General features: G+C 36.1%; 1 protein-coding gene across 1 annotated transcript in view; it reads left to right on the top strand.

Annotated features, from left to right (window-relative positions):
* Pard3b (par-3 family cell polarity regulator beta) overlaps positions 1-15,421 on the top strand; it is an 864,914-nt gene that overhangs the window by 385,520 nt on the left and 463,973 nt on the right. Inside the window, exons 5-6 of the mRNA XM_013520665.1 lie at positions 3,341-3,429; positions 10,551-10,637. Of these exons, the coding sequence (XP_013376119.1) occupies positions 3,341-3,429; positions 10,551-10,637 (176 nt within the window). The remainder of the gene's footprint in view (positions 1-3,340; positions 3,430-10,550; positions 10,638-15,421) is intronic.

Here is a 15,421-nt window from a genome sequence, read left to right as displayed (position 1 = left end):
GCTGAGTGTGGGATATCCATAGTTAGAATATTATTTATCTGTAAAATATAATGAAATACTGATGTGTGCTTAGACAACATTCTGAGTGAAAGAAACTGTTTCCTGATACTTCTATGGTTTAGGTTAAAAATGTCCCCCAAGCCTTCATATGTTGGTAGGGCCACTGCATCATGGGGGTGTAATATTCATCAGCACATCAGGCCATGGATGAGTTTGGCAACTATAGTGGTGCTGGGAGTGGAGCCTGGCTGGATGACAGTCATAGGGGTGTGCCCTGAAAAGGTGTATTCCTACTCTTAGCTCCTCCCTTCTCTTCTTCTGGCTGCTATGGTTTCAACAGCTGTCCTCTGCCCTGGCCCTTCTTGCTATTCGCTTTCTTCTGGGAAGCCAGCCAACTCTGTATTGAATCTTCTAAATTCTCTAAAAACCTCTCTTCCTTTGAGTTGTGGGTGTTGGGTATTTTGTCCCAACAAAAAGAAAGGGATTTAAGATAGATTCTCTTTATATGAAATATTCATAATAAGCAATACTAGAAAACAGAAAGTAGATATATAATTGGTGGCAGATGTCTTGAGAGAAGAAAATGGAGAATGACTGCTAAAGGATATGGGTTTTCTTTCTGGATGATAAAAATGATCTAACTTTGGTGATGATGTTTGCAGAACTGAATATACTCAAAGCCACCAAACTGTACCCTTTAAGAGGTTGAATCTTATGTGAACTACTGTATATCTCAGTAAAGCCATTGTAAAAAAATTTTGATCCTAAAGCCCCAAGCAAGTCTTTCTAATGCTGCAGCCTGCAGACATCTTGACTGTACCCTCAGAAAAAATTCTAAAGTGGATGCCTCAGCAGACCTTTCACTCTACTGTTAAATCCCATCATGCCTCTTACAAGTCCTAACTCATAGAATCGATGCCTGCTAGTAAATGTTTTCTGATCCTTAAATTTGTTGACAGTTTATTATCCATCACAAGCAAACTAAATACAATGAACTCTATGTGTTCTGTGCTTGATATCTAGAGAATCCAACACAAGTTTCTCTCATGTAAGAGAAACAGCTAAGAAACTTAATGAGTTGAGCATAAATGAAGTTGTCAAATGTCTTGACATACATCATAGTGACAGGTTCAAGCCTTTTGTTACATTTTTCTGCCTAAGTGTTTTTGTAACCTGCCCAATCCCACGTCATTTTCTCTGTAGTAATTTGTCAAGACCTTCATAATAACACAAGTGTTCAATCGCTTGCAAAAATGTTCATCTTTTAACATTTGGAACACCAATCTATGAAATGTCTCTTAAGCTTACAGAGCTTCTTCTCTTCACTCAAGTGGAGAAAAGTAAATTTTAAAAAATTCTAAAGAGGGTGCCTATTATCCAGCAAGGTCTGCTTGGTCAACAGAGGTGGGTGTGAACAAATGCTTCACAAAAAAGAAATACAAATGGCCAATAAATACATGAACAAATATTCAGGGTCACTCACCACTAAAGAAATGTAGGTGAAAACAACACTGAGACTCCAGAAAGCCTGGCTAGCCTTCTAGCCAAATACTGGCGATGTGGGAGAGGGGCTTCTTCACTGTGGGAGTCTAAACTGGTACAACTACTGTGGAAATCAGTAAGGGAGTCTTCAAAAAACTAAAACTAGAAATTTGATTTGACCCAGTTTTTCTCCATCTAGGTATCTTCCCTAAAGAGATAAAGACATCATATTACAGTGACACATGCATATCTATAGCAGCATAATTTATAATAGCTAAATCTTAAAAACATCCTATGTTCTATCAACAGATGAGGGGATAACGAAAATGTGGCATTTACACACAATGGAGTATAATTCTGCCATAAAGAAAAACTTGAGTCATTTGTAGGAAAATGGATGCAACTTGAGACAGTAATGTTATGTGACATAAATTAGACACACGAGCTTAAATACTACATGGTTTCTCTTATATGACAGACCCATAGTGTAAGTAAAGAGCAAAATAATAAAATACATAATAGGAAGAAGGGAGGTACGTCTTTCTCATGGGAAATAGGGATCAAGAGATGAAAGGACAGGGAAGGGAATGGAGGGAAAGGAGATAAAGAAAGGATTTAAGATGTGTTATTTGCATGTCCCAACTGCCCACAAGGAATGTGAACATGGGCACTACATATACGTACTGATAAAGAAAATTACTTGAAGTAAAAGTACAATGAATTTAGGGTGTAAGTCTCAAAAAACCACCCACTTCTATGTGAAATACTGCTCCATAGTCTAAAAACAAAAGACAGTTTTTGTAAGAATCAGTTTGCCACATCAAAGTGCTTCTGATGTAGCTGAACCTTGTGTTCTTGATATCACCCTAATTCACTTATGTCCTCATTCTGAAGCTCACATGTTGCCCTCTTTTTTGTTGGGATGATGCATTCAGGGTCCTAAATGCTGTTTACAGGTGTGAGTTTTGCTTGTGCATCTCTCTCCATGTGGCTTGTTTCAATGAAATCAGAATTCAGGACTAATAGTGTTTGTGACTCAGCTTCTGAAAAGTGGGATTCACAGAATTATCTGTTAAAGAACAGCTCCACAGCCTAGCAGAGAACTGATGTCTTCTACAAAGCAGAAGCAACCGTGGGCTGCTGTCTAGAGCCCGTCCTCTCCTCTGACTTCTCTGGGTATCATCCAATGCAACGTCACCACTGTCCTGCACCACCATCTGACTCCAGGCTTTAGCCCCTCCCTTGATCCTCCTGCCTGTCTGTGGCCAGAGTGTGTTAAACTTAAAAATTAAGGGGTCATTTCATTTCCTTTCTGTAAAGTGCATCCTCAAAATCCAAGTCTCATGATGAAGGAATTTGGCTTTCTTCTTCCAGAAGTGTTCCTGTGCACTTTAGCCAGAAATGACTTTGGCAGGCCCCATTTTTTCATGGTTGTGTTCTCTTTATATTTTAGTACTGTATCATGGGGGTACAAGCAAGTACAGTGCATTAAAACATCTCACCACCTGTCTGGCACTGCAGCCTTCCCTCCCTTCTGTGTTCCTTTTCTGTGCTGGTTTAAAAGGCAGTCCCAAAAGCCTAGGATTGAGTAGCAGGAAGCTAAATGATGAATTCTGAAGCTCTTAACATATTGCCTTGTGTGAATGGGCCATTTGAACATTTGAGAAACCAAATGAGAGAGAAAAGTACATTGAAAGCACTGAAAAGATTAACACCTGTTACCAGTCTTAAAAGAAATTGGAACATGCGGTCTATATCCAGAATAAAACCATTTACTCTCCCACGTTGAGATATTTTATTCAAATCTTCAATTCTATATGTGCAGCACCCACATGCTTATGGGTTTGTCTCACTACAGGATTCCACACAGAACTTGGAAGACAGAGAAGTGATGAATGGTGTACAGACGGAACTACTAATGTCGCCAAAAATAAAGGATGCATTGAGGTATTTTCTTTATGCAAATAAGAATATTTTTCTTTATTTCAGCTCAATCCTGGTTTATTTTCACAGTTTTTAACTGGTTTTATTTTACAGGAAAGACCAAGATAAGTAGAACTGTAACATGAAGCACGTTCTAATTCTAACATTAATTACATAGTTGTCCTTTTTCTCCCATTTTTTGTAGAAGATATGAGAACTCACTGACAAACATGTGTATCCAAGTGATCTCAATCCTTCCGATACTCTTCTGCAACCAGGATTTCTTAATTACTCTTCCTTCTCTTTGAGCAGCAGTTTAAAGTGAACACTTCTTCAGAGTTCATTGTGGTTGAATGTTTTACTTTGATTCAAGCTGAGTACTGCTTTATATTGTTTGAATAATCTTGCAGTCTTTTACTTGATGCATATAAAATGAATCCAGTCTATCAGTGAGAATTTTTCATGGTGTTAATGACAGTGACTCATGATTTGAAGTCAGTTATGCCTATGTTTGCCAGTGTTTTTTTTTTTTTTCCTTGTAGTAACTGCCCAATTCTAAAGCCAAGGTACTGCCTGTTCAAGTCCCAGCTCTGCTGTTTATTTAATCTATGAATTTAGGCAAGTTCTTTGCCTAAGTTTCTGCTCCATAAAAAATAAATATTATTAACACTTTCTTCAAAGGGTTAATAAAGGATTAGTTATTATTTTGCTATGTATAAATTTTATTTTTATTAATATAGATAAAGTACTTGGAACAGTGCTTGGGTCATATGGAGTCCTGAGTATTTGACGCTGTTCCAGGTTGATTAGTCTTTATCCAAAATAATAGGGGCCAGAAGTGCATCAGATTTTGGACTTTTTTTAAATTTGGGAATAGCTGCCTACACCTTTTAATGAAGCATGCCCAGTCCAAAACTCTGAAATAAGAAATGCTCCAAAATCCCAAATTTTTGAGCATTATAGCAGTACTGCAAGAGTTTCACAATTTGGATATTTTAATAGTGCTTCTCGATTTATGTTATTTTTATTATTGTCATTATCATTTCTTTAAATTGCTTCAAATTTGGCAAAACAGTAGTGATTTTGCATGTAATATATGGTTATTTAGCATTAGAAGGTGATACTGCCAATGTTCATCATTCAGCTAATGCATTCATACTGCTCTTTTCTACATGTCCAGTTACTAATAGGTGCCAGTCAACTGGCATGAAATTAGCTTTAAAAATATGTTATTATTGTTTATCACACTGTTCTGCTGTGTGTTCTCAAATGTGTAACTTACAGCCATATGATCATAATTATTTTTATTTAAATTGTTTTCCTGGTTAATGAGCTGCACAATATTAAAAATTTGGTGTGAAAAATCTCCACATCACTGTATTTTCAGAAGCTTGATAATACTGTTTTTTTAGAGGGAGTCATAGTGGATATAGCACTCTTATTCTATTCGGCTTTAATATCATTTTTCAAATGTTAGCCTTTTGAAAAGTTTGCTAACATCTTGGATAAATGGGTGCCTATCACAGATTGCACACTTATTGGCTAATGGTTGAAGGAAAAAATTATCTAAACTTTTTCTGGGTTCAGGGAACTGCAAGAAATAGAGCAGAGGAATTATTTTTTTAAATTTCTAAGTTTTATGTACTTAAGTATACTTTGATTATCAAAACAACCTTTTGCATTATTAGTAGGTGAAGGAACTTCAACTCAGGACAATAACAGTAACAGAGATACAGTTTACATCTACTGCTGTTTTCAATAAATCCATAAATTCAAAACTTACTTGTGTGCACCTTCTGAATCCTTCATTTTTTATTTCATGCCACATAACCAGGGCTAAGAAACTTTGTGTAATGAGTGCCAGTGTAGGAGAACCAGAACTGAAATCAGCTTCATGCCAAATTCAGAATATTGAATGAGTATAAATTCCTAGTCCGTGCAGACCTGAGGCTGGGCAAGGGCAAGAACCAACTTTATAGTAAAAGATGTGCAACTAACAGAGGAAAGCTTGAAGATTGCAATTCTAACAGAGGATATTGTTTTGAGCTGGTGTGAGACAATGGAAAACAGTTAAATGTAGATTAGGGTGCTATTTCCAACTGAATTATGTGGCCAGCGTCTTTCTGGGGTGAGGACTTTAAATGCTGTCCCACGTACGCTGGCCTTACCACAGGACTTTGGACACACTTTATGCAGGTGGCATAGAAGCTAAGAAAATCATTTCCAGAATCCATTTCAATGTGTCTTGAACCTATTCTATGTCCATTGGCATTGCTAAAACTTTTTTCGCCTTTCTCCTAGACTATTGACATAAACTACTATTTTCTCTCCCAAATATCAGTCTCTCCTTATTCTAATTTCTCCCATGTATTACTACTAGATGAAATATATAAAGCCTTCCTTAGTTCCGCTTGGGTTTAGTTAATCCCTAGATTTGAACACTGACTGTGCTACTAACTACCTGTGCCATATTGGACTAATTAACCTCTTTAAAATGTTTTCTTCTTAAGGAAAATGAGTGTCATGATCATATAGATTGAGAAGATTAATTAAGGTATATTACAAGCAATTGACTTAGCACAGTCCTAAATAAAAAGCTAGATAAACATTAATTGCTATTGTAATTATCACCATCATTATTAAATATTCTGCATTTTATTGTAACTATTTCTTTTCTCAAACAAGGCAATCCTCCAAAAGGATTTCTGACACTTAATACAAGTCTTGGAATATAATTGGGGTATATTTGGTCAGTGAATGAGTGAATGGTACAATCAATTCATCCATGAATTTTAAGCATAACTATGAATTCATCTGTTATTAACAAAGCATCTTTATTTAAAGAATAATATTTAAAGGGAGATCTCTAAATAATTTTATAATAGGACATGCCCTGTGAATCACCATGTCAGTTACTTTGATAAGAAGACTATGAAGCAAGCATTTCTTGGGTATTTTTTCTAAAACCTGTACTTTGAACTTCTCTTCAAATAGTAAGTGAAGTATATGGAAGACCATCCCTCGCCCCTACCTAGTTCCTTGTTATTTCTCACAACCTTATTCCTCAACTCCTGCTTCCCCAGGTTATCCTGCTTAGGATACGGCTTTTCTTCTAGGCTTAAAATTGCCGTCATATTTTATCCTATCTTCTCTTCTGCCTATGACAGCTACTCATTGGGCAAATTACTTGCAGAGTTCATCTCCAGTTATCTTGAACCTGTCCCCGAGGTCTCATGCTTTATTCTGTAATCATTGCTCAATCCTGTGTTCCCTCAAAGATAGATTATTGCAGTAATTTACTAACTCTTGTCTCAAGTGCCAATCTCTCCCTTGCCTTTTCCTTTTCTGATTGATCCCACATATAAGTGCCAGACAGATGTCTAAATTACAGCATTTATAACACTGTTTCTTAGTTCCAGAACCTCTAGTGACTATTTTCTACAAAATTAAGCATGAGTTTTCCAGGTTGGAATTTGATCACTGGGATATTTGATTTGAAGCTAGTGGTTCCATCTGCCTTCTGTACATGCCACCCCTCTCCCTCTTCTTTGCTTCCTCCTTTTCCTTTTCCTCCTCTTCCTCATTCTTCATGTCTTCTCCTTCTGTAATATTACACCCCTCCTGTGTGTCCTCAAGCCATCCTGGTTCAGAGTCTCAGTATAGATGGCCTTTCCTCCTGTGTGTGCCCTCTGTACCCTTCACCTATTTTTTTCTGATGGAAAATCAATTTGTCCTTCAGAGTCCTTTCTCAAGTGCATCCACCTTAAGGAAGAGTTTCCTGATCCCAGCTTCTCTTTTCTTTTTTTTGTCTGATCCCAGTTTCTCGTTGTGATCCTGTACTGTCTTCTCTGAACCACATCAGAGATACATCTGCTTTGAAAGTGTTCTCTCTGCAAAACAAATACAACTTTACCTCACACAGTTTATCTTTTGTCTATTTTTTTTTTGTAATTCCTTTTTCTTTTCATTGCTAGCATATCCTTTCTACCTCGTTTTCTATATTGTTCACTCTTAGTCTGCCTTCCAGCATGTCTTCTTGCCATTGTACCATCCTCCAAAACCTAAGTAAATGGTGTACTCAGCTCACTAGTCCCTCAACTGTACTCTGGAGCATCTAAACAATAGTATCAGTAGCCCATTTGCACATCTTCATGAAATGTCAGTTTTATAGATACGTAAAGGTTGACCAAAACACCATGAATGTTTGAATTTAAAAAATTTATTATAGTAAAAGACATATGGTCATTAATTCCCCTGGAAGCTCTTTGCCTCACTTCAAGCAAACATCTCACCATTCTTGCCACTTTCTGAAGCAGTTCTGGGTGTCCTTTCATGAATGTCTTTACAGATGTGGTAAAAACATAGTGAATGTTGCTGCTGAGTGACATCTACAGAAAGGCAGGCTCATGAAAACATTATGGTGTACCCACACCCACCTCATTCATCACATCTGGCACCACAGAAGTTCTGTATTAAAATGTGTGTATCTAGGGGCTGGGGATATAGCTCAGTGGCATAAGCGCCTGCCTATCAAGCACAAGGTTGTGAGTTCGATCCCTAGTACCGCAAAAAAACAAAAAAGTAAAATAAAATGTCTGTAGCTAGTCTAATTACTGTGTTTACATCCCATGAAGTATGCAGATAGATTTCTATAGAACTTTGCAAAGTATGTATGATACTGTGGAGATGTATTCCTTTTAAAATAAGTAAAAATCTGTGAATTTGTCTATGAGACCTCCTTTTTACATATTTTCTATCTTGAAACAAATAATGGCTCACATTTTGTAAAGAACAATGTGAAACATTATTGTAAATATTGTAATGTTTGTCTTTATTAGCAGATCTAATTTTTTGTTAATGCTTGCAAATTATTGTCAATAAAACTGAAAATCTTCTTTTTTTTCTAGAATGGTAACATTTTTGGGCTTGTAACCTAAGTTTCCAAAAATCTTAATAACCAAAGAATTTTTTGGCTATAGTGTGTAATGGTAAGCTAAAAGTATAATCTAAAATATTGAAAAGAAGAATCATAGAAATGAACTTTAAAACTCCATCCTCCTCAAAAATTATTAAGTATGTTTCATTGCTTATACTGTAAAATGTATTAAGTGAATGTAAAAATCAGGGTTAACACTTGCTGAAGAGTAGGTTTCAGTATGAGCCATGGAATTTATTATATTTACAGGAGGAGTTTTGAGTAAGGGTGCAGAAATACTTTACAAGTAGGAAAAAAATAGGAACCCATAAAAGTCATCATCTATAAAAGCCATCCTTAAAATTCCTAAACTGAAATCTTGAAGTCTACACTAGACTAAACACTTATATTTTAAAGCCTCTATATATTATATATATTTGCTATCTATTAGCATGTGGACATTTATCAGGAAAGATTTGTGTTATGGTTTCAGTGTAAAACTGTAAAAATACATTACAAAGGAAAAGATAATAATGTTTCAATGATTAAATAAGATTTCAGTCTCTATTTTAAAAGTAGTTAAAACAGTGTCATAAACCTAGAATGAGACTGCTCTGGGTCTAGTCTTCCTGAACTGTGTGAAAATGTACCATAAATTTGTTATTATACAAAAATTTTGCTTTGGTCCACGAAAATCTGTACAACTTCCTTTGTCTACGTAGCATTTTCTATTCAGGATTTATAATACATACTTTTATTTGCCTGTCCATATACCTGTATATATGTTCTTGTAAGTGTTCATACCCTCATACAGGTAGAGTAGAATTATTTAATCTTATATTATCATTTTCAGGTTTGTTTTACTTTTAATTTCTATTCCAAGCTACTGGTATAACTTATTTGACTGAACAATTTATATGTACACCAGCAATGTCTGGGTAAAAATCCATCTGATATTCATTATCAAATTGAAATTCCTTGTCTCCCACAAATACTGGAAACTAATGTGTTCTTTTTCTCAGTTCTTAATGATAATAGGCTTGCAAAGAAAACATTAAAAATAAGCCTAATCCACGGACAATATTATATTTAATGTTTATTTTAGATGCTGGGAAAGAATGTTTCATGCAGAGTGAATTCATCAGTCATTTTGCTTTCTTAATGCTGTTCTCCATTTTCCAGCAAAGAACCAAAATTTCACCATTTTCATTTGGAGCAGAAAAGCATTTCTAACAGCTGTAGTTCTTAATTTGACATCTAGGTTCAGGTCATTTTCATGTAAATAGAAAACAATAGAAACATGCCTACTTTTCATAAAGGAGATGTTTACTCCAACTTTACCATTTTCCTCTGGTAATTTTATTTTCTCTTTCTGAGAATAAAGGAGCCAATAATTATTCACAGTTATTATTTTTCATTTTTACAAAAACTTGCTAGTTCTACTCTACATTACTCAAAAGCGCCCAGTGCCTTCTATATATTTGTTATACACACCATCCATTAATGTTCCTAGCTCATTCTTTCCTTAATCTGGGCTAGGTTAGGCAGGTCAGATTTTCTATTTCTTTCTATAAAACATTTTCTCCAGCTTCTGCAACCTCTTTTTTTACCTGTAAAAAATAAATAAATCAACCAGGAGGTGAAAATTTGGAATTGTTCCACTGAAATCAACTGATACAATTTTAAGTTTTGACTTATATTGCTTCAAACATGCCCAAATATATTACTCACTGTGGCTTCAAAACTATTATATACTGTAATTCTGTGCTTTTCCTAAGAAATAGTTTATTTCACTTTTCCTCTCTTCCAGAGAAGAAAGGCCACCTACTTTCTGTGTAAGCATAAATACACTTACTTCCATGTATTTTCTGGCCTGTAATTTTCAAGTAAATCTCATTAGGGAGAAATTTTATTTTTGTGTACATCTTTTTTAAAATGTTGACTTATGCAGATTAAGTGGGGAATTATTTTGTAGGTAGTCATTTCCTTTTTCTTCTTCTTCTAGAGGTTAAAATTAAAAATCAGATAACCTTTCAAAGATTTTCATCTGTTGGATCTTCTGATCATACCCACAGGGTGTACAATCCTTTGATGTCCTTCACCGCTCTTGCCACTGCAGTAGTAGTTCTGTTGGTCCTGGGAGAGTGGGTGGCACGGAGGGGTGGGTTGTTCATGTGCCTCGTGCTTTTTTAGCAGAGTCTCATCTGTGCTCCTGTTTATTCTGCCCCAGTGATATGACAAGAAGAGTGGACATTTCAGGGGAAGGAGGTCCCTTAGGAATACATGTAGTGCCCTTCTTTTCATCTCTGAGTGGAAGGTAAGATGTTTTCCTTGTTTCAGAAGCTCACTTAATGCAAACCTCAACGAGTCTGTTTTCTCAGTCTTTTTTTTCAGATGACAATTGAGTGTGAATTTCTATTATTCAGATGGACACCATAAGAAATGCTTATGTTGGCCTTTTGTGTGTTTGGAACAAAATAAAATGTACTTCTAGGATGCAGTGAAAAAATATTCATCACAATTTTCTGTTTGCGATTAATTGATATTTTCTTAAGGTATCCTTGTTGGTAACACAGTAAACAGTATCGCTGGCAAAGATTTTATCCTATTCTTAGACAAATGTTGTAACTCAATTTTTAATGTTAACAAAATGCATGTCAGTAAATGAAAATAATTCCAGATTGATATTTCTTCATATTTCTCAGTACCTACTGTATATAAAACTAAGAACAATAAACATTTAACATTCTAATAGCTATATAAGAGGCCATGTATTTAAATATTGATATATAAAGTGATATGTCACTTTATATATATTTATCTATAGAAAGAAAATGTCACCATGCTGCTTTTTTTCTCTAAAGTGAATTTAGGGTGTTAAAAATAATTTACCATCTTTTGGAACTTTACGGGCTTTACGCTGCTAAATCCACACTGGACTGCAGGCCTGTGCCACCATGCCTGGCTAAAATGCCTCCCTTTACCGGTAGATTGCTGTTGACAAGGGTTGTCAGAACTTAAACAAAAATCAGTTTCTCCTCCACGTGACCTGACTTTAATTAATTTGCTAAATTTATTAAATGCTTCACTGAAAAATTAGAATGCTTTATTTTAGTTGAAGATACCAAAGACCAGGAAAGTCCATTGAGTTTCCCAATGTTACACAAAACCCAGACCTTCTGATTGATCTACATTCCCTTGCTCTTTCTAGAATTAAAGGTTTTCCCACAGGTTGAATCCTGTTAATTTCCTGGTTCTGGATATTTATTCAGTTCAGTCTGCCCTATAGCAAGAAGAACAGATTTTATCCTGGCATTTTGGTTGGCATCATGTTCAGCAGGTAGCCATCTGCTACCTGTAACTGCAAAGTCCTCACCTTTTTGCTTTTGGAAATTAACATCTGATGGCAGGTTCTTGCTGGAATGAATGCTCCCTGAAAGAGAAATGAACTGAGAAGCTAGCAGCTTGTATTGTCTGTTTTCCTGTGTGTGTTAATAAGCACATTTATAAGTGTTATGGGTTAAGCCACAGGACAAACCGAGGTTGTTTTTGATAGACAAGGTATTTACTCAGTTGTCCTGAAAAATTCTAATGGCTTTTGGCAGGAGTATACTGAAAAAGCTTTGTGAAATACCAGAGGGGTTAAATTACTAGGCCCTTTAGTTTAATGAAGCTGGAATAGAACACGAGATTGTCCCAATTTCCAAAGATGAGAAAATGTACAATGTGACAGTCACCATATTTCATCTTCAATAGTTCAGAAAACAACTTGGCCCTATTGATGAGAAAGCACCTTCTTTTACTTCATGGGGAAATATGCTAGAGTTCATTGACTTCCTCCTTTTTCTTTTCTGAGTCTCATACCTAGCATAAACCTGGTAGAATAGTAGAGAGAATTATTGGACCTGGATTCACAAGAATTCTAATTAATCTGTGTTCTTTTTATATAATTTTCAGTAAGTCCCTTAAATTCGTCTCTCATGAATACCTACTTCACATCAAGGTTATGAGGATTAAATGACACTAAAAATGTGACAGCTCCCTGTAAAATCCACAATGTATGCATGTATAAAATTTTGGTATTACTATCATGTGGGCTAAACTGAAAAGCCTGATTCAGAAAATAAATTTTAAGTTCATGGTCAACTGGTAACTTGGAGAAATAGTTTTATTTATTTAATTTTGACTATTCACTAGCATTATAGAAAGGAAATTTAATTAAAAAACATTAAAAATAATATGGAAGTGGAGACACGAGCCAATAAATCTAATGAATACAGGCTGAAACAGCACACTTAACTCAACCCAGGTGTCTAGGTGCAACTACCCGTACAACATGTCAAGCGAGTGTCTGACTTCAGAATGCCATATGGTTTCACTGTGTGAGTGCTGGTGGCGGGGGCTTAGTTAAGGTCACAGTGGTAGACTTAGCTCTTAATTTCCTTCCATTTATTGGTTTGTGTTATTATTTTAAATTAGAATTTGCATTTAATTCTTTATTAAGACTACTGTAATTGGCTTTGCTTCCAATGCATTTTTTTCTTGTAGAAAAATACTGCCACACCTGTTACTGAATCAGAAACCTAATCTAAGTTAGAACATGCTAAGAAAAATATCATGGCTGCCATAGTAGATAAAGTCTCCAGGAATCCATTATATACCTTAGCAGAGGCGTAATGAATGTTACTTATTTTGAGAGCCAGTGCCTTTTCCCTTGAAAACAAGACAAAACACTAAGTCCTTGAAAGTTAAATAAAATTAATTCATTTAACAAACATCAATGTGAACTTTTAGAATTAAAAATATGAAATGTATTTTTTTCAGTAAAGGTAGCATGCAATGCCTCAGTTTCATTCCAAAGTGAGCTAAACATAAGAGAGGAAAAGGATGGGTACAGGAAGAGAGATGTGGAATGTGAGAAGAGATGTTTGAATAAAAACACTAAGCTGGTAGGATGCCTTGCCATGAGGTGCAACCAGAGGGCAGGAAATAGACAAAGAGAAGTTGTTGGTGCCTAAATGATTATTAGATGAGGAAGAAGCAATTGTTATTCTCTTATTCTACAGGCTGTGGATTTCATTGTCCTTTCTCGTTAATGCAAATTAACTGGTTAGTTTTGGCCTATAATTCCTCCAATGCATTAATCTTTAAAACCTGTGAGTCTTGGTCCCAAATAAGAAAGCTACCACAGCCCACCAGTTCGGGGCAACAACGAGGATTGATAATGAGATACTCTTTTCCAAGCTTCTCATAGTGGATCGGAGGATGTCATACAAAAGGGAGGCCACCCCATCCGTGGAACAGACAGGGAAGGAGTGGTTTGTTGCCGGGAACCAAACTAATGAAATCAGTCAGTTTTATATTTTACCAAAATTACCTTTGACACAAGGGTTTTACAGTTGGGCTTATTCTGTCAATAAATTTTTCATGGAAAGTTAGGTTATTTAGATCAGTAAGGTTCACATAGCACACTCAAGCTGTAATATGCTAGCTAAATTGCAACCCAGTGGCCTGAAAGAATTAATTCATCTCCCAAAATGTGAAATTAAATCCTAGGGAGTAACATTACATGACTGATGATGTACTGAATTAAATTAAAGGAAGACTTGAATGCTTGTTAAAAAAATATCACTTACATAAACTAGTTTATAACCACATGTGAGCCTCCTAATGGGTCATGTTATTGTGAATCCACCATAACAAAAATCCAAAATGTGAACTATTAAGGGATTGCCAAATTTAGAAAAAAATATACAGTTTTGAACTCTTTCTTCTTTACGTGTTAAATAGCTTCATTTTTCACATCATGTTAGGAGAATAAAGTAATACAGAGGATATTTGATTAATTTACTAAACTGCTAGAACTAGGAAGTGAAGCCCATGAGTGTACCCCATACCTGGACTTGTGCCCCAACCCTTCCTTGCAGTAGGTGGCATGACTTGCTCTGCTCTTCTGCAGCGGCGCACTATATTCATTTAGTATTTTTGGTGTAGAGGCTTAAGTATCACTGTGTGTGCCTTGCCTTTGACATCTGGCAATGCTATGGACTCATTAAATGAACTGAGCCCTGCAGGCAGAAGCTCCAGTCCAGGGCTACTCTACACGGGAGAGCCCTTTCTCCTCAACTTTCATTATGTCCTGCCCTTTTCCCATGGTTGACCCCATTATTCGTGCATAAAATGTGCTCATATTTTATTTAGATTTGAAATTTCATGCAAAGGGACTAGGTAATAGCACATGAGGCTCCTTGACAAAAGAGAGCAACTAGACACAAGACTAAGGGGATAGGGACTCCACACCCTGTGTGTCTTTCTCACTCTGAGATGCAGTTAAACCCCTCAAATGAGAAATAGCTAAATAGATAAAGTTCCTTTCTTGTCATTACTGGCTTAGTTGTTGTTTACTTATGTAACAGTCGTGTGTGTATGAACACACACGTACATATACAGTCAGCCCCCTGCATGAAAGGGCTCCTTATCCATAGCAAATTCAATAAACCATAGGTGGAAAATATTTGAAAGAATAGTTGCTTCTGTATTGAACGTGTTTAGACTTTTTCTTACTGATATTGCTGCCAGTACAACAGCTATCTCTATAGCATTCCATTGTGTTAGCTATTACAATCCAAGATGATTTAAAGTATACAGAAAGATGCAAACCCTATGTCATTTTGTAAGAAACTTGAACATCCACAGATTTTGGTATCCAAGAAAGATTCTAGAACCAATCATCCATGGATACCAAGAGGTGACTGTTAAAAAAAGTAATTGTGCGTGCGTGTGTGTGTGTGTGTGTGTGAGTGAGAGAGAGAGAGAGAGACAGAGACAGAGACAGAGAGAGAGAGAGAGAGAGAGAGAGAGAGAGAGAGAGAGAGAGAGAGACTGGAGCCTTCTGGCCTTGCTTATCTCAAGTTATATCCTGTTCCAAAAGCTTAGGTTTGTGGGACTCTCAGATCTCTAGACAGTATCTTGGCTGTGCAGGAAGGAACCAAGCAGTGGGAGTTAAAGCTGAGTTCTATTTTTAAAAAGAAGAGACTGTCCCAGGGAATCCCAGCATCCTTGCCTCCTTCCTACATTGGGAAAAGGGAGAGAGTTTCGTCA

This window comes from Chinchilla lanigera, unplaced genomic scaffold, assembly GCF_000276665.1.
Source record: "Chinchilla lanigera isolate Chin_1 unplaced genomic scaffold, ChiLan1.0 scaffold00056, whole genome shotgun sequence".
In the NCBI taxonomy this organism is placed as follows: Eukaryota; Metazoa; Chordata; class Mammalia; order Rodentia; family Chinchillidae; genus Chinchilla; species Chinchilla lanigera.
Note: the sequence above shows the minus strand (reverse complement) of the source record. Positions and strands in the feature narration are given on the sequence as shown.